Source organism: Vipera berus (assembly GCF_964194415.1).
Source record: "Vipera berus genome assembly, chromosome: 1".
Classification (NCBI taxonomy): domain Eukaryota; kingdom Metazoa; phylum Chordata; class Lepidosauria; order Squamata; family Viperidae; genus Vipera; species Vipera berus.
Genome location: NC_138202.1, coordinates 337,244,265 through 337,271,210, shown reverse-complemented (window position 1 = coordinate 337,271,210; position 26,946 = coordinate 337,244,265). Strand labels below are relative to the sequence as shown.

The 26,946-nt window shown below is 39.0% G+C and overlaps 1 protein-coding gene and 1 long non-coding RNA gene across 2 annotated transcripts in view; one reads left to right on the top strand and one right to left on the bottom strand.

Annotated features, from left to right (window-relative positions):
• The window catches only part of DPYSL5 (dihydropyrimidinase like 5), a gene marked incomplete at its 5' end in the record, with an annotated part of 43,790 nt that extends 30,065 nt beyond the window's left edge, over window positions 1-13,725 (bottom strand). The window contains one exon of the mRNA XM_081315042.1: window positions 13,465-13,725. Within this exon, the coding sequence (XP_081171168.1) occupies window positions 13,465-13,725 (261 nt within the window). The remainder of the gene's footprint in view (window positions 1-13,464) is intronic.
• LOC308660619 overlaps window positions 612-26,946 on the top strand; it is a 33,019-nt gene continuing 6,684 nt past the window's right edge. The window contains exons 1-4 of the long non-coding RNA XR_014024761.1: window positions 612-761; window positions 3,954-4,625; window positions 4,875-5,202; window positions 5,925-6,019. This is a non-coding gene — a long non-coding RNA (uncharacterized lncRNA). The remainder of the gene's footprint in view (window positions 762-3,953; window positions 4,626-4,874; window positions 5,203-5,924; window positions 6,020-26,946) is intronic.

The following is a 26,946-nucleotide window of genomic DNA, read 5'->3' as shown; positions in this document are numbered from 1 at the left end:
CATCCTGACAGCTAGAAACATCTGGCTAGTTTCTAGTAGAAACAGGATGTTAAGTTCAGTTCAGAAGTAGGGAACTTGTGAGTATCATCCCTGGAAAAAATGGATATTCTGACAGGGACTACCAGTTCTCTTTTCCTGGACAAGGCACATAATTTATTGGATCCACCATTACAAATTAAACATGCCAATAACCTATCTCAAATAATCAGAATGTTGGTATAATATATGTTATATACATTTACAATAACTTGCTCAAACAAAAGAATCTGCACTGAATACTGGATAATCCATGTTTTATTGCCTGGATTTTTATGAATCTCACCCTGCCTGAAATTCAGAAGTGCTTCTAATAGGTGGCATTCTGGACTAAACCACCATCAATCTGAACTGACACCGCAGGCAATTGCACATGGTGTTTCTTGAGGACTGTCTTGAGCAGAAAGATTTCTGTCGTACAACCACTTCTGGTTTCTTGCCAGTCTAACCTCATCATTTGCATTGTTGCTTTGCTCAGGAAAAAAGGATACATGCACCTCATTCTGCTTTTAGATTTTGACTCTGCTTTAATTGAAACCTATTAAATAGGCATTGCAACCTGAGACACACTGGAGTGGAATGGTGACAAGCTCCAAACCCAATGATATTGTGTGATGACGTTTCAGGACAGGCATCGGCAAATACAATATGGATATGTGCACAAAAGCTGTTGCAGACAGGCTTCTACGTTATCCCAAACCAGAAGAGTACAAGTTCAAGACCAGGTGATAATTAAGGCATAGACCAGGGGTGTCAAACTCAATTTCATTGAGGGCCGCATCAGCATTGCGGTTGCCCTTAGGGGGCCAGATGGGCATGGCCTGGGTGGGCGTGGCCTACTGGGTGGGCATGGCCAGCTCTACATCGTTCACATCAAGGGTGCCTATGGGGGCCTGTGCAGGAGTGGGACAGATCTGAGGGTCTCTGGCAGAAGGAGGGTCTCTGGGCCAGGGCCAAGGCAGTGGGGGCCGTTCCCTCACTGTTTCCAGGATGGATTCGCAGACCACATGAAACCATTTCACGGGCCAGATCTGGCCCCTGGGCCTTGTGTTTGACATGTCTGGCATAGACACAAGGACCTCTTTATTGTGGCTTCTAGGGATCCCTGCCTTCAATTTACATCACAAGTGGACTGATATATGAGGACAGGGTGTTGACAGCTATTTGCCTAAAATCTGCAGGCAAGGAGCCTTTTTAGGACAATCTCAGTTTTTGTCAGGAGAATGTTCGTCACTTCTAATTTCTATTGGCAAGCAAAGTATTAGACAGGACCGTTTATTACTGTTTAACCTCAAGAATCTAATCTACTAGCAACATTTATTGTATATTTCTTCTGGAAGACTTCCAGGAAACTCCATTATTCTCCATTTCCATTCAGTAAAAAAAATGGGACTGATAACTTCCTTCCATTTTTCCAAGCACATGGAGAAACTATTAGAAATTGAAGCAGAAATCAGTATAAATATTGGGAGAGTTGCCGACAAATTCATTTTTGATAATTATTTTGAATACAAGGCTGAAGCCTATTGAATATGATGTGTGAAATGCATTTCCCTCACTTATTACGCCAGAGGTGAGGTGAAGGAGAGATTTCAGCAAATACTGGGAAAGGAGAAAATGGGGTAATAAAGCTTAATAGTGTGCAGGCCTGATTATGGGCTGTAGTGTAGCAGCCCCAGATTATGACTGGAATTGTAGTTCATCTATCTGTAGTCATGCTCAACTATATATATTTTTTTTGAGTTTGTAAATGGAGTTTGTATATGGAAAGCAGCAACTAATATAATGAAGCATTTATTTGATATTTTTGTTGTGCAAGTAATTCTCAAATAGTAGAGGGATCAGTAAATTAGCATTCACATGCAGTTGACTGAGAAAAGAGATATAGATTCCTAATTTTAAAAAGGAGAGCTAGTCAGTGCTCTTTATAAATAAAAGCCAGGAACTTCTTTTATTTGCAGTAAATAACATTTTACCTCACAAAAACAAGAACATAGGGGACATTTCAGGCAAAGCAGCTCTTCTTCCTTTATTCCCTTCCAGTCATCCTCCTCCATTGGTCAATCTTTTTTTATCAGAAGACTCATTCTGTGTAGTCACTACTGTATTTCCCTGAAAATAAGACCAGGTCTTGTTTTCGGGGGATGTCTTACCTGCTTACGTTAGGATCGCCATAGCCAGGCCTCCCACTCACTGACATCTGCCTCGCCTCACTGGCCCACTTCTGTGGATGCGTGCCACGGCTCATATGTGTTGCCCCCGGCCTCTGCTTTGCCATCAGAGGCCTTTGGAAAGGCCTCTGCAGCTGAGAAACAAGCTCTGGATTGACATACATGCCCCCCCCCCGGGCTTCCATTTAGCTGTCAGAGGCCTTCTGGAAAGGCCTGTGATGGCCAAACAGAGGCTGGGGGCAAGGCATGCAAACAGCTGCAGAAGTGAGCCAGGGAGGCAGGTGTTGGGGCATGGGAGGCTTGGCTGCAACAGTCCTAAGGTAAGTGGGTGCGGGGCGCATGGGGAAGTTCCATCCCCCCAAGCTTGATTTTTACCTGTGTGCCTCGCCCCACCTCATGCAACCAGGTGCAATGGAGTGGGCAGGGTCTTAAGTAGGGCTTATTTTGGGGGTAGGGCTTATATTGGGCACACATGTAAGAACGAAGCTAGGTCTTATTTTGGGGGTAGGTCTTATTTTCAGGAAAACACTGTACACTCTTGTTCAAATCCAATTATTTGCTGCCTCTCAACTACTACCTCCCATCTGGAGACCACTCTCCAAGCTAATTAAAGGAATTGAACTTCTTCAGATGCTCATAGCAACAGAATCAATAACTCCCAACTTTGAATCTGTTGGGATGCTTGGGCATGTGTCCAAGGAAGAGCAACTGCAGATTCATACTAAGCTGCTTCTTGAAACATGAAGCAACCAGATATTAATTTACATGTTTCATGAGGAGTAGCCAGATAGGCTGTAGTTGAGTATATATGTAATATGAGACAGAAAGTCTCATATTTTTTATTAAGACTAACTAAAAAGCTTATAATAGTAACCTTATAGACATAGACTGAGTTACATTAATAATACATAAACCATTTTTGAGAGTCCTTTGAAACTAAATGACAGAATAAATTTAATATGAGATTAAGTATGTTTTACAGAATTCCCTTTGTCATTTAAGAAAAAAAGTTTGTGAAAGATCTAAAATAAATCTTTCTTGTGGAAGGTAAAATTCAGGGAAACCCATCTGTAAAGTTCTGCGCATAGCAAAATGTCTAGGAAGACTATTGAGTGGCTTTTTCCAGCCTGTGCACCCTCCAAGTATGTGGATTTCAATTCCTAGAGTTCTCAGTAATGACCATTCTGACTGGATAATTTTGATAATGGAAGTCACATATGCACAATCTTTCAGCCTCTAGAAATATATATACAAACTTGATTTGAAGTCTAATCTACAGTTAATCAGAATTCAGAATCCATACTAAGGATGTAAAAAGCTTGGGCAATGAACACCATGCCCTGGTTTCATTCCAGTATTTATAGTGACAGCATCTATCTAAGCTCATGTTACAGCTTGCTGTTGTCTAGTGAGCACGGATAGACTCAAATTTTCTTCAGCACCATGAGCATGGACAGCTCCTACCAACCTCAAGAAGTGATAGCAACCCCAAGCAAATAGGAGCTTCAAGCCATTTTAGCAAGGGGACAGACATTTCTGCCAAGAGTTGCTTGTTTGTGAGATGGGGAGCTATATGAATTGGTTTATTAATAATAAAACTATCTCTCAGAAACTGTATTTTTATAAAGCAATTGAAACAGGGCTTTTGGCCAGGCTGTGCTTCAAGGTTATGAAAGCTAAAATTACTTCTATTGCCACTATACAACCAGTGAAAACATATAAAAGACTTTTTTTTTACTTCTCCAGGTTCTGCAGTAAATTACCTAATTTTCCTTATTCACCTGTCCCCAAGTAAAAGAAGACAGTTGCTGCCACCTCATTCAAACCCCCCCCACACACACTATTTTAATTAGGGATACTGACAGCTGCCAAAAGTAGTTATTATGTCTAGTCCTTCCTACCTTATTCTTCCATCCCAGAGTGGCTGAATGTCTTTTAAACTAGTAACTCTACCATTCCTTCATCTTAAGACTATTAATATTGGTGAAGATTTCCTTCTATTTGGGATGAGGAAAGAGAATGACTGCTTTCCATTCTTGGAGTGTTGCTGATACCAGTACCAAAGAAATCACAAAATGAGTGGCAGCTCTTATTAAGTGCAGAAATTTCAAACCATTTAGTTTTCCTTCTTTTACCAAGGAAGTGGGGGCCCAACTGCCTCCTCTCCTTCTCAGAATGGCATTCTACTGGAAGAATGCATTATATTACATGACTCTCCCACACAATGACAACTGCCAGCAGCTCTTTTTTATATTACATGAGTCTAATCATGGGTGGCTGGATGGAGTCACTGAAGCAGTAGGTGTGAGCTTAAATGGACTCCAGAAGATGGTAGAGGACAGGAAGGCCTGGAGGAATGTTGTCCATGGGGTCGTGATGGGTTGGACATGACTTCGCAGCTAACAACAACAACCATGGGTGAGATGCAGATAGTTAAATTAATTAGATATCTAATCAGATTTGCATGTGAAGTGCCAATGCAAAATGCGTTAAGGATAATGCATTGCTAATCGACTATGATCAAATAAAAAATAGTGCTTGTGCCTTATGGAAGTATAATCACATATTTAATGTAAGCTGCTGTGTTACTGCTGTTCTTAAACATTACCATTCCTTAAGTTGGCTTTTGTGTACCACACATAGTAACCCTACTTGTTGTCACCACAGAAGCAGGTTGGTCTCCTATAAGACTTAAATCCAAGAGATGGATGAATATGAATAATTCCCTCTTGAGAAGAAAGGGAGCAGGGGCTTCACAACAGATCATACACTCTCCCTCATCCAAGTTTCACTGTATGGAGCTACAGTTATTAAAACTTCCTTTCCTGGTCCATTTGACAACTTAAGGACTAAACTGTATTTTGGAGCAAAACATTCACGGGCAAGAAATTCTGTCAATCATTTGATATGGAAAATGATGGTCTTGGAACAAATAATGTGAAAGATTGTGTGTATTTGAAGAACCTGTTCTTTCATTAGTTTGTTCCTCAAACACGTAAGTCAATAATTATTGAAGGATAGAGATTTAAGATTTAATTACAGTCCATAACTGAGTCCATAGTCCATAACTGAGACTCAAATACAGAAATGGAAATGTTTCAGCATAGCTATTTTCTAAAGATCTTGAACTAAGATTCCCTATTGGTGTACCCCATCTTATTCCAGCATGGCACCAAGGATGCAGAATGCTCAACCACTTAACAATGAACTTAGGCGCCTTTCTTCTGGTCTTCTTTTGTAAGGCCAAGCATCATTTCTGTCCCAGACAGCTGTTCATCTATTCCAGGGGTGTCAAACTCAATTTCATTGAGGGCCGCATCAGCATTACGGTTGCCCTCAGGGGGCCGGGTGGGTATAGCCAGGGTGGGTGTGGCCTACTGGGTGGGCATGGCTAGAGTGCATATGGCCTACTGGGTGGGCATGGCCAGCTCTACATAGTTGGCATCAAGGGTGCCTATGGGGGGCCTGGGCAGGAGTGGGACAGATCTGAGGGTCTCTGGCAGGAGGAGGGTCTCTGGGCCAGGGCCAAGGCAGTGGGGGCCGTTCCCTCACTGTTTCCAGGATGGCTTCGCGGGCCACATGAAACCACTTTGCGGGCCGGATCCGGCCCCCGGGCCTTGTGTTTGACATGTCTGATCTATTCTTTTTGGCTGGCTGCTTACTGGCTGGCTGTTTGCTTACTTATTATATTATCTGTACTCCAATTCTTCTTTCTAGGACTTCAATACTGGAGTGGATTCAGATGAGAATGAATGACTTTTGATAACCTAGGAAAGATGACCTAATAATAACTAATCAGAGATGTGAATTTGGTAAGCAACACACTTAGCAATTCTAAATCAGTCCATTTCTGGGTTAGTATAATGAATGATTAACTAAACTGGGCTCGAAAAGAATAAGTAGGCTCTATAGCTTAATAAAGATGAACAGTACACAAGCTTGTCCCCAGCTCCCATAGTTGCAGGACCAACCAGAAATTTAGATTTAAGCCAGTATTGTGGATGTCAATCAGCATCCCAAACAGAATTAGACATTCAGTTTACCTTCTGATACAGAATCATTATCTTCATAAGGGAGAGGTACTTTCTCAGTAGGCAGAGAGATAATCTCAACTCCTCCCGTGGCTGGGAGTATATATGCAGGTCATATGAAGTTTTTTCTAGAAATAGGTCAAAGCTCTATACTAACATAGTTTAGAAGTTGTGAATATAAACATGGGGGTTATATAATTTGAATTATGCAGAATAAACAAAAATATCTATCATCTCCTATATTGTATAATCTATGACAAAATTCTGAGTGGTTTAAAAACAAAGGGAGATATCAAAGGCCATTACAGGATGAAGGTGCATGCTGGAGCTAAAAAAACCTAATTAAACTAAGAGCAGTCTTCTCCAACTCTGATCAAAGTAGATTTTTCAAGGAAAAGGCATTTTTTTATTATTTTAATTCCATTTATATCCCGCCCTTCTCCGAAGACTCAGGGCGGCTTACAAGCTTAGCAGTAGCCTTCATTCTATGTATATGCCTGCTTATTAGGGCTTTCACACACACCCCAAGCGGCATTATTACAAAGTCAGCTTAATTGCCCCCAACCATCTGGGTCCTCATTTTACCTACCTCGGAAGGATGGAAGGCTGAGTCAACCTTGAACCTGGTGGGATGCGAACCTGCACTAATTGCAGGCAGCTGGTGTTACTTAAGGAGGCATTAGCCCACTGCTCCACCAAGGCTCTTCTGTTGGTAAACCACAGAAGAGACGCATTTTAAGGGTTTTCTACTTTTGTAGACCTAAGTGAATGTCCAGCGAGAGAATGTGCTAGGATTCTTTGAATCCCCACACAAGGGTTGCTAAGTGTTTCTATTTTTCTGGACTACAACCGGAAGTTATATACTTAAACTTAGCTTCTGTTCATCCATACTTCTGCCTTTGCATATTAATTTTATTTGGAATATTTTTGTAATCGGTATTATTAAAGGAAGCATCTCTCCTGTTACCATTTGTAGCAGACCTCTGCCATCATGTGGTACACCTGTAACACTGCAAATACTTTTTTAAATCACAAATTTAATAAGGAATTTTACATTTGATCTTTTAAAATATTTTTTTCTTTATGAAATTGTTCTACTTTCAAAGGAACAACTGAATCTTCTAGTCACATAACTATATATGAAGTGATCAGGAGGTTACACTGTAGAAATTATTTCAATTTTTATATTTTTAATAATCACCAAAGCAACAGGGATTCTGGGAGCCCTGGCTCTCTCGGGATCAGGGAAGTACACCAGGTAAGGTGCCCAGCAGAAGAAAAGTGATGGCAGCAGGATTATCAAGGCACTACCCCAAAAGTAGGCTAATGTCGAATTGTAAAAATATGGAAGGTTTGTGGCAGAGATGAATTATTGTATATTCTCTATTCACACATGCAAACCTAAATAACATGTGTGATACAAACCAGAAAGAGCATAATTAACAGAAAATAGTGATTTTTCAGCTCAAGCAGCAGAATGTTTCCGTAGTTCTCCCATGTTTAATGTCTGTACTAAGCATGCCTTCCTTCGAGCGGAGTAAAGAAATATAGCGAAGTAGTGAAGCAGGAAAAATACTCCCTCACATACACACAACACACACACACACACACACACACACACACACACACACTATTTTCATTTTTTTTTCTTTATTGTTGTTATAAATGCTATTTTGAATGCATTGTAGATGTTTTAATAATTTCTTATTTCACTTAAACCACCAACAGTCCTTAGATTAGATGGAATATAAATGTAATCAATAAAATAATAAACTGCTGAGCTATTGCTTATGTAAATGTGTATGCCTCCTTAAGTAACACCAGCTGCCTGCAATTAGTGCAGGTTCGAGTCCCACCAGGCTCAAGGTTGACTCAGCCTTCCATCCTTCCGAGGTAGGTAAAATGAGGACCCAGATTGTTGGGGGCAATAAGCTGACTTTGTAAAATGCCGCTTGGGGTGTGTGTGAAAGCCCTAATAAGCAGGCATATACATAGAATGAAGGCTATTGCTAAGCACATTGATTTGTGCAGTGCTTTTTTTGTAAAAGAAAAAGGTGCCGGAACCCACACATGTCATACAACCCGCCTTGCCTACCTTACAAGGTTCCATCCAAAAAAGGTGCTGGAACTCCATTCTGAGTGTTCTATGAGAAAAAAAGCCCTGGATTTGTGCTCCTTAGATTATAAGCCGCCCTGAGTCTTCGGAGAAGGGCGGGATATAAATGGGGTTATATATATATATATATATATATATATATATATATATATATATATATATATATATATATATATATATATATATATATATATATATATATATATATATATATATGTTTTCTGAGGTTTTCGCGGGTGTTTGTATGTGGATCTTTGGTCATTCGGGTTTTTTCCCACGTAGAATTGAAGGTGTAAGAGCAACGTTTCGACGGAATCCCATCCGTCATCCTCAGGCTGTTGGCCCACCCAGAAGGAAGCTGAAGCGTGTGTGTATATATATATATATATATATATACACACACACACACATATATGTATATATATATATATATATATATGTATATATATATATATATATTTCAAGGGACGCGGTGGCTCAGTGGGTTAGGACGCTGAGCTTGTCGATCGGAAGGTCGGCAGTTTGGCGGGTCGAATCCCGAGTGCCGCGTAGCAGAGTGAGCGCCTGTTACTCGTCCCAGCTTCTGCCAACCTAGCAGTTCAAAAGCACGTAAAAATGCAAGTAGAAAAATAGGGACCACTGCGGTGGGAAAGTAACAGCATTCCGTGCGCCTTTGGCGTCTAGTCATGCCGGCCACATGACCACGGAGACGTCCTCGGACAAGCGCTGGCTCTTCGGCTTTGAAACGGAGATGAGCACCGGCCCCTAGAGTCGGAAACGACTAGCACGCATGTGCGGGGGAACCTTTACCTTTACCTTATATATTTCAGGAATATCTATCGGGGATTTTTAGCTCCCACGAATTGTGCCAGCAATTTATTTTTCTTTTATATAATAAGAAATTCTTTTAAACCCTATTTGCATTACAGTATTTTGATGGGGTGGATGTTTTTTGAGTTTTGGCAAAAAATGGCTGCCATGATAGGCACAGGTTGTTGCTATATATCCACCACACAGAAAAGGGGTCCAAAGAGAAGTTATTTGCCCCAAACTGTGAACATATCTCATAACTGAGGCCCTAACAACAGAAATCCGTACCTCTGAATACATAATTTTCTGCTCCAATAAAAACAAATTTAATAAAAAAGCAAAGCAATGAAGCCAAAATATAAAAAGTAAAATATAAAAAGTAAATGTAGTAAATGATGCCAAAACGTACTCCAGTTCTTTTGAGTTCTCTCTTACAGACTAAACTTTCAATTCATACACCATTTAATGTTAAAAGTTATGCTCCTTTTTCCTACCACTGTTTGGTTCTTTCCTGACTCTTTCCTGGATTATTCCCAGCCTCTTTTTAGTTCTCCATTTGTCATTCCCGTGTGTCTTTCTTGCTATATAAAGAAACAAGAATTATTCTAAATAGTAAATAGAATTGAAAGATAAAGGGGTGACTTTCAGATTTTAACAGCCTCTGCTTTGCAAGCAAGTTCAAGAACAAGATGTTTCATCTGTCTAAAAAGATGTTTGAAAGATTCTATTTGCCAACTTCTATTCAAATCAAAACAATAGAAAATGTGATAATTCAACAGTACCTGCAGAAAAAACAATTTTGATAAGTAAAAATAGAAATAATTTATAATCATTAAGAAAATACTGTAGAATGTTTTTTTAAGCTGGTAGTGAAGTCGCTTGAGATTATCATTATAAAGAGGTGAGAAGGGAACTACAATGCGCAGAAGCTGATAGGCCTTTATTGCATCCTTAAACCTGCATTTAAAACTTCTTTTGCTAAGGATTAAAACAGGCTCACCACTTTAAAACTTGTTGCTCCATAAGTTCTTAAGAGGTGACAAACAGTTAAGCAATTTCCAAAAGTGATTAAGAAATAAGGCTTGATAAATTTTGTGTCCATATAGGCTACAATATAACTGTGAATTTGACTGAAATCCCTCAACTCCCAGCCACTTGACGCATGAGTCAACCAGAAAAACCTTCGTTTCTATGGTTTACTCACAAGGAGCTGCTCTCTGGAATACACATGAGTGGTACCACAATCTCTCCTTTTCCCAGATATTTCGCTAGCCAGAATTTATTGCCTGGCTATTGATCTCCACTGCAATGCTGTCCCCACTCCTTCAAAGACTTGTAAGAGTCCTTACAGGAAGATGACAAGGCACACAGTTGTTTTGTTCACTGTGTCAAGATAATTCTTATCAAAATGTCTATCTTCAAAATGAGCAGTCACTGGCCAGTCATATCCAGCAATTTGAGTGATTTTGAAATTAGAGAGGTGGTAAGCTAACAGACAAGCTCTATGAAAGAGCAAAAAGCTTAACTGGAAGGCAGATACAATAAAATTTATTAAGAAACAGTGAAGTCCCTCCCCTCCCAAACTATACATAATGACATCTGAAATAGAAATTGTGAGGTAAATAACTTTCATACTGTAGAAATAAATATCCCCTCCCTGGTAAGTAGAGGCACTTATTTTATCTCAACTGTCACAGAATGATTAGGATGCAAAGAGTTAGATCAGACATGTCAAACACAAGGCCCGGGGGCCGGATCCGGCCCGTGAAGTGGTTACATGCGGCCTGCAAAGCCATCCTGGAAACAGTGAGGGAACAGCCCCCACTGCCTTGGCCCCGGCCCAGAGACCCTCCTCCTGCCAGAGACCCTCAGATCTGTCCCACTCCTGCCCAGGCCCCCATAGGCACCCTTGATGCCAACGATGTAGAGCTGGCCATGCCCACCCAGTAGGCCATACGCACTCTAGCCACACCCACCCAGTAGGCCAAGCCCACCCTGACCATACCCACCCGGCCCCCTGAGGGCAACCGCAATGCTGATGAGGCCCTCAATGAAATTGAGTTTGACACCCCTGAGTTAGATCATTAGGAATATACTGAGTAGGTTTCTCTGGAAATATAGGAATGCAGCAAGTACTGACTGTCTCATCCACAACCTTACTCTGCTGTAGTACTAAAGATACTACATGCTTTCTGGTAAGACAAAAGAGTTAACCATAGATTAACAATAGTAGGAACTAGGAATGGGTCACAGCCAGATTAAACATCCTTTACAAGTCTGCCTGAAGAAACTCATTAAGCTATTGTTGAAGCTGGTAAAGTGTATTGCCATTAGGAAATGGTATTCATAATACACCAAGTTAATTAGATTCAGGAATGTAAGGGAATAAGTCCCATCTTTCAAATTTACTGAGAATATTACTGTAATATTATCTGGGGTAGAGCAGATATTATCTTAAAATTAGAAGCACTGGCACAGTCCTAAGAAGCAGCAGCAGCAACAAAAATTATGAATATTTGAGTACATTTGAACCTCTGTGAGTTATGAGAGGATAATATTTTTCTGAATATCATCAGAATATTTTCTGAATATTCTTGACATGTTGAAGAGGAATGAGGAGGAAATGGAAGTGGGGACTTCTTTTGCACATCAAGTGTTTTCTATTATAATAATATAGAACTACCCAATCGTAATACAGAAATATATGTCCTTAAGGTCAACGTATTCATCATAATTTGATGTTTAATATTCAGTCCTTCATTAAGTTACCCCCATTCCATTCTGCAGGCATTATTTTTTTATTTTTCAATCTTCTTGAGAGTATCATCCATTACGGTACTGAAATTATTCTCTATAAAACAAAATGAATTTTATATGACAGTTAGCCTTCTGCAAAAGATCTGGCCAGAACAACCATTTTTTTTAAAAAAAATCTTTTTCAATTGCCAACTGATTCTGGGCAGCCTCTATTGCCTATTAATGATAGCTGCAGTCATGAGGTTGTAGCTATAACCAGCTAATCCTTAGCAGCACTAATTTGTTATTTTGAACCTGAGTATGGTTTTAAAAAGACATTGACTATTGGTTTACTGTGAAGATGAATAAATTAAAATTCAGTTTTGATATCTCAAAAGAAGAGCTGATATTATATCAGCCAGGTTTAAAGATTTGTAATCTTAAAAAAAAACAATAATTCTTCGTTCCATAGCATCTCATGTATCATTCTCACAACAGATGTAATATGAGATTAAGTATGTGGTGATTAATAAAAATAGTATATGAATTGCCTCCATGACATTGAACTTTAGTAGCAGTTGCTGAAAAATGAAACAGCAATCATATAGTTTTCCAAAGTTTTGTCACTGGAGGCATTGATGAAGATGTTCCCCAAACCTTATTTGCTACATTCAGAAGTGCTTGTAGAATTGGCATAATCATAAGTGTACAAATTTTCAAATGAAAAACTGATTAACTAAACAGGAGACACTGGTGAATTCTTAGTTCAAGGTATGTTCCCCCCAACAGAACTTTGGGACATAATGATCCTTATATCCTTATCCTTATTATGAAAACATTGTTAAGTTCCAAGTCATATTCTGCTTTTCTGGAAGTCCTTTGGATGTAGGTGAATAATTAAGTTGCTCTTGAAGAAGTAGCACAAGGTAATTTTTTAATATTATGGCAAGCATGACTGGATGGTAGATTGCGATTTTATTGCTGTGCCATTGAATGTTCAATATAACTTTTGATTGAATTACTGTATATTTTAATTCTATTACTATAATGAGTACAAGCAACTCAGAATATTTTTTTTCTTTGAGTAGCATATAAATAAGTATAAATAAACACATAGGTTTGCAAGTTTCAACATTACCAGGCTTACCTTTGTTTCTTGGAGCATTATTTCAAAAAACAAAAGTGCTAGGCTGCAACCAATCTATCATTTGTGTTTTCTAAAAATGTCTATAAGGTAGGGCCTATGGAAGACCCAGAGACATACACAAATATGTGGGCTTCCATTTTTTTAAAAAAAATTAAAATAATTAATGAGAGAAAATATTAAATCGATGGAGAGGGAAAAATCAGCAGAAGTCAGTGATGTATTGCTGGATTCATTGTCTACTCCTGAATAAATCATTCTCCTCAGAAATGAGAGTTTGGGAACTCTAGTCTTCCCACCATCATTTTTCTCATGTACTGCAACTTTAACTATTGAGGATCTCACCTAGATGAGGCAATCCTTCGAGGGCTCACTTCCCCACCTGCCCACTACAGCAACATGCACAAAAGAGAAAGGTACCTTGGTGCCATGATAAAAGTCATCCACACAGGTTGCATTCATGAAGGTTTGGTGGAAGTGGGTGCTGGTATCAATACCACCTGGGATCACCAGCTTGCCAGTGGCATCTATGACTTTGGCTCCGCCAGGAATCATGAGTTCACGGCCCACCTGCTGTATGATGCCATTCTCAATATAAACATCAGCTTCAAGGGTGCAGTCATCGTTCACCACTTTCCCCCCTTTGATGAGGATCCTCATTATGGCAGCATTGGCAAGCATGATTCTGAAAAAAGTTGAGGCAGCAGACAAGTTAGAGGAAAACTGAAGTGGCAAAACACAGTTTCAGTCCAAACAGCCAAAGGCCAAATAACTCTGTGAGTTTAACAATACAACCATATTATTATGATGGTTGGTCACAGAGTCAACCAGATGTTTATACTAGATTTAATATTTTTGTCCACCTATCAAGTTCTTCCCAAGAACCTGGGATAGACAGATGTTGTTGTTATTATCATGGTATATATTAATAATAATAATAATATATACACAGCAATGTGAAATCACAGCTGTCACTTCTTTAGCTGTCATAATAATGTATCAGCATAGTGTATGTGCAAATCCAAGCAAATGTGGGTTTTTGACAGATGGAAATTTCATCAATGCACAGATTTTCCAAGTGTCACCCAAGGCTTCTTGGTATGTGGCTAATTATTATATTTTATTATAATAAATTATTAACAATTATATAATCAACTAATCAATTATTATAGCTGCCCACCGCAGAAATTGGCTTACAATATCCAAGAATTAAAAGACAATTAAAAAGACATAAAACAAGACAAGGCAGCAAGGCCAAAAACAACCATTTCAATAAAAAAAAGATCCAATGAAAATACAATCTGTGTTCTTCAGGTATACTACTCTCAAGGTTGGGATCAGAGCCAAGTTTTAAGGTCTTCCAGAACCTCAGAAGAGTGGGTGCCTCATTTTAGGGGGATGCTTTTCCAGAGGGTAGAGGCGGAGACAAAGAAGACATGTTTCCTTAGTTCCACAAGATGAAATATTTAATTGAGGGAAGTGGAGTATACCCACTGTCCCTGAATGTACCAGGTGGGAGAAACAACTGGAGATAGGTGGTGCCTCAGTTATCCAGGTCCTGAAGGGTGCGAATCAGGCATGAAAGACTTTAAAAATAACAACCAATACCTTGAATTTCACTCAGAAACCTGCTTGCAGCCAGTGCAGTTCATAAAGCAATAATGGCAAATGGGCATAACAAGAAGTGCCATTTACTGTTTGTGCCATTGCATTCTGAAGCAGCCATGGCTTCCAGATGGTTTTCTAGGGCAGTGCATTTCAATAGTCCAGTTGTGAGGCGACCAGGACATGAGTGACCATCTAAAGGGCCTCCTGGTTGAAGAAAGGGTGAACCTGCACAAAGGCCCTCCTTCCCTAAGTTGGTGACTGAATGAAAATGGTCCAGGATGGTTGAGTCCAGCAATGAGGACAGGGTGCATTATTGCCTACTTCAAGATCAGTAGAACTATCCCCTCTCTGGGGGGCCAGTACCACTGCATGGACTGAACTGTACTGTCTGTCACTTCCTAAGTAGCCTTTATAAAAGCCAGGAGGATCAAAGATCTAACAAACAGGTGGCTAGATTAATAGTCCCTTTTCCCAGGTAATCAAGCTTGACTGTGCCTGCACTACTTTGACTAGACTAGTCCAGATATCTCTAAGATTTTCATACATTCTTGTTCTTCAGAGCTATTCTGATTCCAAAAATGAGACATTTGAATGGCTACCACATACTGTGTTTCCAGACTCAGACAACAGGAGCTGTGAAGACACACAAACGTGGCAGGCTAGCATTACTCCCTTGAGAGCTGGGAGTTGGGCAAAAAAGCTCACAGCTATATGATCCCCATTTCTGGGCCCAAGAGAAAATAGTTGTGGGCTTTTTGCCCAATTTCCAGCTGACAGGCAGATTGGGACAGGGCAGTCTCACAGCTGAAATACTGTATTATGCATGATTCTAGTTACAATCCCTTAAAAAAAAGAGCTGAAAATGTACAAGAAAGGGCAACCGCCATCACCAAAGGAAGGGTTAGATAATTTATTCTGAGTAAAATGACAACATTTGGGGCTTCTTAGCTTAGAAAAAAGGACAAATGAGAAAGCATGACAAATTAAGCAAAAAAATGATAATAGTAAAAGACAGTATCATTCACTCAAGGAAAATGGGAAAATAAGGACTGAAAATAAGCTTCTGAAATGGCAGTTAAATTAGGAAATTTACTCCCACAAGTTTTAGTGACAACCCAACTTGGACGACTTAAAATGAGATGAAATAAATTCATGAATAACAAGGTTTCCCATAATTGCTATTTATTTTGACATATATTTCTGGAATCAAAGACAGCAGGTTTCATGGTATCAGTTCGTCACAGTATTTATCCTGGTACAAAGCTGAACTAGGAAGATGTTCAGTTTGATTCAAGATGATTCTTAACATTTTTATATCACATTTCTTTAAAATATAAATAAACAAATCACTTTCAAGCTCAATTTATTGTTTTTAAAGGACAAAGCAGCTTCTATAAGATCTTAGGAAGCAGTCCTTCAGTGGGAAAATAGATTCTTGAATTTGAAAAAAAAAATTATGTTCATGTGTGTGTGTGTCTGCATCTAGATTTTGAAACTGACTCCCCTGCCCCTGCCCCTCCCCCCAAATAGCATACACCTATTTTTTTCAGGACTGAATGAAGAAGTCTCTTTTGCCCAAGCAATCTAGTTTTTAAAAGCATTTATTTGCTGATCAATAAATAGTATTTTTATGTCACTTGGATGCAGGTCAGAGATCCCTTATAGATATCACCAGAATGATTTCACTCCATCTTTTTTTTCTTTTCTGCAGGAACCACAAAATCTATAAAAAAGGCCCCAAATGTCACCTACCATGTATACAAAAAGAACAGAATTCTTCATTCAGCACCCTAAGCTCCCCTTTGCCATGAAATCTAGGTTGTTTATGGTTAATCAATAGCTGCAGACCTGCAGGGATCCAGAGAACTCACAAGCAAAGCAATCTTGCATTCCCACAACCAGAACTAAGATCTAAAACAGTGTTTCTCAAACTTGGCAACTTTTAAGATGTGTGAACTTGAGCTCCCAAAATTCCATGGTTAGTACGCTGGCTGGGGATTCTGGGAGTTGAAGTCCACACTCTTCAACTTACTAAAGAAACACTGAGGGGGAGGGGAGAGAGATATCAGTCTTATTCTAAACACAACCTAATGTTTTGTTTGTGTGGGCAAATATATTCAGGATATCCCCAAAAAGAGAGAGGTAGCAGAGTCCAATGGTTACAAATGCAATTTTATTTCAAAAAAATCTGACCCTGAGCAGAAGTATAAGCTTCATCCCCAGGTGATAAAATGTAACAGCAAAGCTTTCATACCATTTACCTAGAAAAACCATCATATATTGACAACCAAATGTTTGCAACTGATAAAGCCAGATCAAACAGCCTTGGGCCAGTGCTACACAATCTGGATTTGTAGATTATGCATTCCCTTCTTTGATTTACTGAGCCATAACCCATTTGTATATTGTATACGTCATGCCTGCAAATATCATCATTCACACTTATTTGCATAACTTACTAAGTTAGCCAGCTACACTATGTTTATTAATTTTGTAGAATTTTGATGCCTTTCACATATATTTGTAAATATATACATTAACAATCACCATAAAAGGTCTAAAGCTCTGTGGAGAAAAGGACAAGTTTAGCCCTTTTCCAAATTCAGTAAGGAAGAAAAAGTTTCAGTTGCAAAACCAGTTTGTTCTACAATTTAGGTACAATTATGGAAAATGCAGAGATTATCTATCCTCAATATACCGGTGACAGGACCTGTAATAAGCAGCCTTATCCAGGTGTGGTCATTCTAAACAGGAGCCACTATACCAAGAAAACTGAAATGCCTTGGAGCAAAATCTGAAGAAGAGGGAGAACCTTCACCCATGTACACACCCTAGTACATGGGTGTCAAACTCGCCGCATCACGTGATGTGTCGTGAGGTATCACAACATTTTTCGCATTGCCGGAGCTGGGGTGGACGCAGCCTCTGCATGATGAAACTGACCCACGGGCCAGCAGTTTGATACCCCTGTCCTAGTATAAGAGTAAAATTTCCTCATGATAGGAACTCCCTTTCTTTTAAGGAATGGCATCTCTTAACTGATGATAAAGATGGAAAAGTTTGAGAAGAGGAATTAGATTAATTTTGGACAGGGGACTGGAATTATACTCAAACCAGATTTGGGGCTGGCAATCAGGCAATCACATGAGGTTTCACAGGTACTAGAGATAGTGAAGGAAGATGAAGAGACTAGAATTTATGTGAGGAAGGCAGACAACTAAAAAAAACTTACCCACCATTAGGATTATTTTTTTTTGCTTGTGCCATCTTTTACATGCGTATATACAAAGATGGATAAATACATGTAAAAGAACCAGAAAACAAGAGGTCCTCATTTGTACAAATCCATCCAATGTACCAGGAAGAGAGGGCAAACCTCTGTTAACCTTCTCCTTTATATTCAGACAATATAGATAGAGGGGAGTTTAGTTTATTTCAAAATAATCCCAAGGCTACTTTGGGTTAAAACTTTCTCTAATGATCTCCTCCAGGCCAATTCACCATATTCATTTAGACACAGCTAATGTACATTAAAGCAGTGCCCCCCCCAACCTTTTGGGCACCAGGGACCGGTTCAGTGGAGAGAGGTTTTTCCGTGGACTGGAGGGGTGTGGTTTCAGGTGCTGCATGCATCCCATAGATGGGGTTTCGCTTGTTTGCGCGGCCCGGTTTCTGGCCTGCTGTGCCCAGTGCCTGTCCATGGACTGGGAGTTGAGGACCCCTGTATTAGAGAGTTGGGTAAGAATGATTCTAAAGCATAAGACAGAAGCTTGCAATGTATTTAAAAGTTAAAACATTCTAATGCCATATACATTTTGCGCACTCACAATAAGGTGAGTTGAGCTTTTTTTAAAAAAAAAATTAAATTTATATGCCGCCCTTCTCTCTAAGGACTCAGAGCAGCTCACAACAATAAAAAGTTAAAAACATAAAATACAAAATTTAAAAAATTTAAATGTTAGGACTTGGGATGAGTATATTTTATAAGCTGGAAATGTGAATGAGAGGGTTAATCCTGAAAGAAATAGAGAGATAAATGAATAGATTTATGTTTGGGGACTAATAGTATGTTTCTACAACTATTATATAAAAATTCTTAAGCAAATGTGGTGCCCATTTTGTGAAAACTTCTTACGCTAGGCAGGGGTAGGCAACCTCGGCTCTTTTATGACTCATGGACTTCAACTCCCAGCTATGCTGACTGAGGAATTATGGGAGTTGAAGTCCATGAGTCATAAAAGAGCCAAGGTTCCCTACCCCTGCCCTAGAGATAAGGTTGCCTTTTTTGTTCCTAAGATTCTGAAGGTTCCTCAAGATCTGGCTATGACAGCAGGGGAGCTGTGAACTTGTAAGGTGCTTCCCTTATTAACATTCCCCTGTCAATTATTCTCTTTTCTTGTTTTAGCTTTGCTTTCATAATTTTTAATTCTTTTAAATGATCATTATATAATGGCTATACTAAAGATGGCCTTATTTACTTTTTTTTTACTGGAATGCTCAACACTACCCGGAGTCACTTCCTATGAAATGAGCAGCCATATAACTAGATATATACAGTTGGCCATCTTCATCCTAAATCTATTCAATAAATATTTCTAAACTTTCCAGTTGTGTCAAAAGGTCAAACAGTTTAGTGACTCCTGTGATAATTCTACAGCCACGCAGATTCATCTGGGCTGATAGTGGGAAACAAAGAAAAAGCACGTGGTTTTCATCAGGTGAAAGACAGCACCAGAATACTTAAGGAGAGTTTCTGGATATAGACAAAATCCACATAATGAGATTGATACCATCCAAGGAAAGTGGTCCTGCTTGTCAAAGTTGGCTTCAGAACTGCCTGAAAAGCTGTAGCAAGACACAACAGAGCCAATCAGTTATTCAACAACCAGATCTCAAGGTTTCAGAAATATTTCAGCTCAATAACACTAACAGACATATCTGCTTGAAAAAGTACACCTGGAGATGATTGGGAAAAAACCCAACAGATTGTCCAAGGTTCTAGCCATAAGGTATTCACCCTTCAGCATGTTCAGTCATACACAATACAGAGCAGTGTGATCTATAAACAGAATGCCAGAATATTGCAGGAAGGGTATCTAATGATAAAATAGGGCAAAAAAAGGCAAAGCAAGCAGACCAAGTGACACTCTATAGAGGAGACAATTTATTTTCTCAACTTATGACAAAGAATACTGTTTTGAGATTTTCAGCTATAGAAAGTTGTACATAAATACATGAAGTTTAGAGCTGAATTACAACATAATTCTTCCAATCCCATTCAAATGGTTAAACCCTGCAGCCCATAAAACAGGCCAATGTATCTTATCCCACCTCCATAGTATACCCATTCCACCCATGAAATCAATGAATTAAGGTGGATTTTGTACTGTCATGGGGAGAAATGGTGGAAACAGGCTGCAGAACAACTGCAGTCAACAGCTGTGAGTTTGACAACTAAGTTATAAAACTGTGGCTATAACTTTGTTTCTTCTCATAGCAGCTGAACATATCAGATCAACAACTGAGAGAGGAAGAAACCCCAGATTTTGTGTAGTGGCCATCTTGGAAGACTGACATACACAGCACAAAGCTGTGCAAAATGCAACTATCTAACCACAACTATCTTAAAAAGGGATTATCCCCTCTAGAATAGAAAAACTGAGGCTTCCATAGCAGGACATTACAAGTTTATGGATCAAGTCCTTGGAGGAACAGTAGCAGGTCCTGCAACTCCCAGGCAAGCAAGAGAATCCAACTTTATTGAGTCATTCAGAGTTTACTCTTGAGGAATTCTTAGATTCACTACTATATTTAGATACTGGAGAACTGCTGAAAAAGCTGCAGTCTTTTTAAGTTTACCTCCAGAAGAGAACTCTAAAATTACCACAAAACCAAAGGACTGTAAAGCTCTTGCTAGGACAGGGGTCTTCAAACTCAGGCAGGCTGAGGAATTCTGGGAATTGAAGTCCACAAGTCATAAAAGGGCCAAGTTTGAAGACCCCTGTACTAGGATATACTTGACTCGTTTTATGAAAAGGGCTGGCTTCAGGAAGATAATGGGTTGCTCTGGCATTTGCATTAGTTTCCAGACAGAAAGGCTGAAGATACCTGGCTGCTTTCAAAATGTATTCAAAGGCTGTGCCTGAGAAATACAGAAATGAATTATTGTGGTTTTGCTTGAAATGAAGTGATGGAAGAATTATGCAAAATAAAAAGCACCTCACACTTGATCACCTTATCCAGCTCTGCAGAGCCATCGGTTAAAAAGACGATCCTGGGTCCCTTATTACTCCAAATTATTTTGAGTAAGGCAGATACTTGTCTTTTTAAAAAGAAAAAAAATGCACAAGAGGCAATATCACTACAGTATTGGACCAACAGAAGCTACACAGGTTTGAAAAATTCTCATTAAGTAAATTGAACTGCAGAATTTGCAGAATCTGTTGGAGGGGGAAAAATCTAGAAATGGAATTACTTCCAGAAATTATGAAAGACTGCTGAACTGACTTTTGGCATATTAGTACCAGTTCCTTTGATTTGCCTGTTTTCTTTTATATTACAAAGTGCATATATCCCAAGCCCCATTGACATTTCCTTTCTCTCTTTCAGGACTCACTCCTTCTCTAAACGTTTGTATCCCCTATTTCCATATTGCCTGCTCCTTCTTGCCACTTGCTGTTACCAGATTCCCCTCCCACTCTCAGTTTTAAGAAAGTGTTAAAACCCAAGCCCACTTCCCAAGGATTATTTAGTACACAGGTGGCACTGGGTGTTTCCCAGTAGCAGCTTGAGACTAATAAATGGCAGTTTTTCTTCTCCCCAGGGAGACTAGCAGCAACGAGATAATGAAAACCCCCACAACACAGAGAAGCCTTTGTGTCCTAGAATGAAAAAACAGCCACTATCCCCTTTGTCCCATCTCTATTGTTCACACTCCCTTCTGCAGCCCACTGTATCTCTCCCTATCAAAACCCAGAGCCTGTTCTCTTCTAATCCTATTCTAGCACCTAATATATTTAAGGATATCATTAGGACAGTAAGAAAATGGGGGGAAAATATCATTTTGCAAAGTTGCTACGCCTATTGTGCAGATCCTAGATGCAGTTTTAGACCAAAAAGAGCAGGAGTTTATAATTGTAAAAAGATCCCTTTCCCTCCATGCTAAGACTAGATTCAGCTGGGGGCCAACTGTGGAATGTCTGGGTGGGAATTCTTCCTTCTTGTGCCTGGGCACTAGACACACTGAAATAAAGCTAGACATTTCCCCCCTAAAAGCGATACAGAGCATGGGGAGCAGTTTATTTACATTTAATTTCTCCCTCTACAGATCCTGTTTACAAAGGTGCTTTGCCCCAACTTCTTCAGGCATTTTGCACCTTTATACATTTGCTACTACAGTCTCCCAAAACACACAATAACCCATGATCATACTACAGTTGCACAAGACAAGCCATTGTCTATATCTCTGAATGCAACTAGTTCATCTAGATATGGTTTTCCTTCATTCCAAATATGAACTTTTGAAAGAAATTTCCACTTCAGTAGGACAAAGCTAGAACTGGATACATTTCCATTAGGCCCAGGGAGATCAGATTGATAACTGTACTTGCAGTAAGCCAAAACAAATGAATCACATTAGAGCTTAAAGGGCGCTAAGTAAACATAGCCAACAAAGAGTTTCTTCCTAACATTCAGGCTTTACACGTGCAAAGCAATTAAGAAGCATTTTTGAGATTGCACAGGTCCATGAGGGATTGGGTGAGTTCGTATTTACTTGAACTGGAACAGAATACATCAGACCCTCTTGCCCAAATGAACTGGAGACAGGAAAAGATGAGACTTTTTTATCCTCAATGAACCGCAAAACAAACACAAACATTTTATAGTTGAAGTAAAGCAGAGATGCTTGACCAGTTTGGCCCTGGGATTTAGAGGCAAGAAGGACGACATCCTGCAGATTTCTACTAATGGCACATACAAAACCCAAAGAGAATTCACCCATTAAAACGTGCCTGCAAAATCAGGCACCAGATATTTCTCTTTCACAAAGTGCCAGCAATTTTCAGTAATGACTGGTGCATTGCAGCACGGAGATGAAAGCAGGTTTTGTTTTGGTGTGTTCTTTCTCTGTCTCTCTCTCTCTCTCTCTTTTTTTTTTGACAGGAGCTGTTTGTGAAAGCTTAATGAGCAAAGGGGTTTGAAAAGATTCCAAGCAATGACAGCAGTTGATTTTTATATGGCTCTTTGTTTTGAAGTCCATGTAGTTATTGTTGACAGTCTGTTGAAGACAAGAATCATTACAGAGATTTGAAGGTAGGCAAAGGAGCTGTACAGCTGTGGCCTCTTTTAGAGACTTCTGCATTTCTAGAGCGAGCTATGAATTTAATTGTTCAAAGCTGTCAAGCCACATTTGGCATATGACTCAGGAATACTCAAGTCAAGAGTAGTCTCCAGTCACCATCTTCTAGAACCTTCCTTCTAGGTTCGCTGTCTCTCCTGGGAAATGCACAAAACTATGAAACTATGAAAAGAAAAAGAGGCACAGACATTAATATATATGCCCCCTCATTCATAAACATCTAAATAGAATAGAGAAACTCAATTTCAACAGCTAGGAAACGTGGTATAGTTTGGCTGCAGAAATACTTTCTTTTTCCTGAAAGGCTAAGTATATTTAGGAAAAGGGGCTAATGAATTATTCAGAAAATGAAAACAAGAGACTGAGAAAATGATAGGCAGCATCATAATGTACCTGAAGTATTTCAGAAGTAACATTGGCAATATCAGATCACAACCTGCAGCTCACAACACTGGAATGCAAAGATAAGAACAACACAACAAGAAATCAATAAATAAATGATTGATGGCCAGTTACTGATCTCTGTCAATATTCAAATATCACACTAGGCCTGGCATCAGCCTTCAAATATCACTCAAGTGTCTCTAGATTTTTCTTTTGGTGACATATAGTCTCTGTTCCAACTGGGCATGCAACAAGGCAGCCATTCTATAAATGGGCAAACTCTCTCCGCCACAGCAACAATAATATCTATAATGAATAGATCATCAAAATCCTAAATGTGATAACTCATCAAAAAGAATGAGGGGTTCTATGCTAAGTTATGATTTAATGAACAAAACAGAATAGCTTCATTTGCACGAAGCCATTAACAATAGCTGGATTTACTCATTATACTAAGCTAAAAAATATATACATTTTAGCAAAACATTTGAAAATAGAAGACTCAGTGCTATTATTTTCCAAAAGTGTGACAAGGTAATTCAAGTAATCTGCGCACAATTCCTAAAAGTGGGAAATATAAATATACAGTAAGTAAATAAGTAAATAAATGCATAATGCAAATTAACCATTTAATTAAAACCAAGATAATTAGGCAGGAAAAATCAAATGCATAGGTATAGTATAGGTGGTACCTTGCTCAATAGTAGTAACTGTGAGAGGGATCTCGGAGTCTTAGTAGACAATCACTTCAATATGAGCCAGCAGTGTGCTGCAGCTGCCAAAAAAGCTAACACAGTGCTAGGCTGCATTAACAGAGGGATAGAATCAAGATCAAGTGAAGTACTAATACCACTTTACAATGCTTTGGTAAGGCCACACCTGGAATACTGCATCCAGTTTTGGTCACCACGATGTAAAAAAGATGTTGAGACTCTAGAAAGAGTACAGAGAAGAGCAACAAAGATGATTGGGGGACTGGAGGCTAAAACATATAGGGAACGGTTGCTGGAATTGGGTATGTGTAGTTTAACGAAGAGAAGGGTGAGGGGTGACATGATAGCAGTGTTCCAGTATCTCAGGGGCTGCCACAAAGAAGAGGGAGTCAAGCTATTCTCCAAAGTGCACAAAGGCAGGACAAGAAGCAATGGATGGAAACTAATCAAGGAGAGAAGCAACCTAGAACTAAGGAGAAACTTCCTGACAGAACAATTAACCAGTGGAACAACCTGCCTCCAGAAGCGGTGAATGCTCCAACACTGGAAGTTTTTAAGAAGAGACTGGACAGCCATTTGTCTGAAATGGTATAGGGTTTCCTGCCTTAGCAGGGGGTTGGACTAGATGACCTCCAAGGTCCCTTCCAACTTCTTCTTCTTATTATTATTATTATTATTATTATTATTATTATTATTATTATTATTATTATTATTATTATTATTTCTGAAAGCTCCGGGAAGCTTATGGAAAATGAAGCATGTGACAAATTCAATTTCCATACATCCTAAATTTCTGTGATTCATCAAAAGTAGCAATACTCCACGGCTGCATCTTATTCAGCAAGGATCAGTCCTAGACAGTCCCAAATTCTGGAGCTCTTGACAATCCCACATTCCTCTCGTTACAGCAATCGCAAAACAAAACAAAAAAGTCCCTCGGTAAAAGAAAGGCGGGAAATTAAATCCAAGTTTCATGAGATATCCTAAATTAAATTGGGCTGCTAGCTCTTCTAGTCCAGAGTGGTCTGCATTGATGTCAGCTCAGTATTTTCCATTACCAGTTACACATTTGGGACCTGAACTCAGAAATGAAGCACTGAAGCAGGGGTTCCTCCATATTCAAAAGCCTGGACTAAAATTCTTGTCTATTTTTTAAAAGAAATCAACCCCCCAAAAATACAAAATTTCATACAAAGATTCATTAAATTTGAGCTATACTTAAATAGATAATACTTGTTTCCCAATACAGTAATGGAGATGTGAAAATATAGAAGCTTTGGAAAGTATCATTACAAAAAATTTACCTCAGAAGACTCCACAAGAAAATGCACATCTAAAAAAATGAACAAATGTATTTTATCATTTGCACAAGTATATTCTTAGTGCTTAATAACTAAATATTTGAATATTGCATGAGACCTCCAATCAAAAAGGGTCACAGGTGGCTGTTTTAAGCAACAACCTTTTCTTTAATAAAAATGAAATACAACCTTAAGAAAGGAGAGAACCAGCAATTGCCAGTTTTTTGGTTTCCATCAACAGTGAGTCAAATGCCTCTGAAACTCACTATAACAATTTCTCCTCTTGTTAATTCTTATCAATTTATATTTAAAACATCTGAGCAAAAAATATGAAGGGTGTTTGTGTGTCCAGGAGGCATTAGCAGAACCACTCTTACGATCCTCAGAGCCTCCCTGGAATGGCTGTTTGGGTTTTGTTTTCAGGGACTGGGGAAATTCCATAAGGAACAATAAGGTACCTTAAACCTAACAAATCCTTAACAATCCCACGGCACCATTCCACACCTTCCATGGATTGGTGGAAATTGTGGTTTCCAAGTATGGCCCTTAACAGATTGTATAAAGCTTTGTAGTGCTTAAGTCAGGGGTCTTCAGACTTGGCCCTTTTATGACTTGTGGACTTCAACTCCCAGAATTCGTCAGCCAGCGTGCTTGGCTGAGGAATTCTGGGAGTTGAAATCCACAAGTCATAAAAGGGCCAAGTTTGAAGACCCCTGGCTTAAGTCATCAGAACATGTACTTTGCTCATTTAATGGAGGACCTTTTACACATGGAGGACCTTTTACACATGGAAGCCCCATTCAGCTACTACAGCTTTTAGTAGATCTATAATTAGATACGGTAGTTAACTATTTTATTATTGCAGATAACCAAAGTTCACAACAGACATCAAATCAGGGGCTTCATTGAGTTAAAATAATCAACTTCTCCTCTTCTCGCTCTTATTAAAGTAGCGATTATATATTATGATGGCTATTTTAATGCAAACAAATGCTATGGAAAGACCTAGAGACAGAATTGGGAGTGGACCTGCAAAGAAAGAATAATTGTTCCTCTTTCTTCAGTCCTGAAATAGATGCCACTTATAAAAATTGTTACTCCAAAACAAAACAGCAACATTGATATGTACATGAAAAGAATTTATAGGATGGCAAAGAAAAGGTTAAAATCTCCATTGGTCACAGACATAATTTTGCATGACTTTCCAATACTGCTCATTGCATTAAAAATACATGAACACTGAATAAAATATGCATTTAATGTCAAATTTAGTGCTATCTTATCAGCAACAACAGTTCCATTTGTTGATAATTATGAGATCTATGGGATCCCATTATTTCATCAGTTCTAAACTAGAGAGGGCCCAAACTGTAGAGAAAGAACATTTTATATCATTTTATTTTTCTGGCCCTTGAAATCTGTTTAAAGCTTTTATTTAATAAATGTTCCAACTTCCATATTAAGAAAAAGGAAAAAAACCTGTTGCCTCCTATATAACCATTGCTTTGTGCGGTCTCTACTCTGCCATTATTAATCA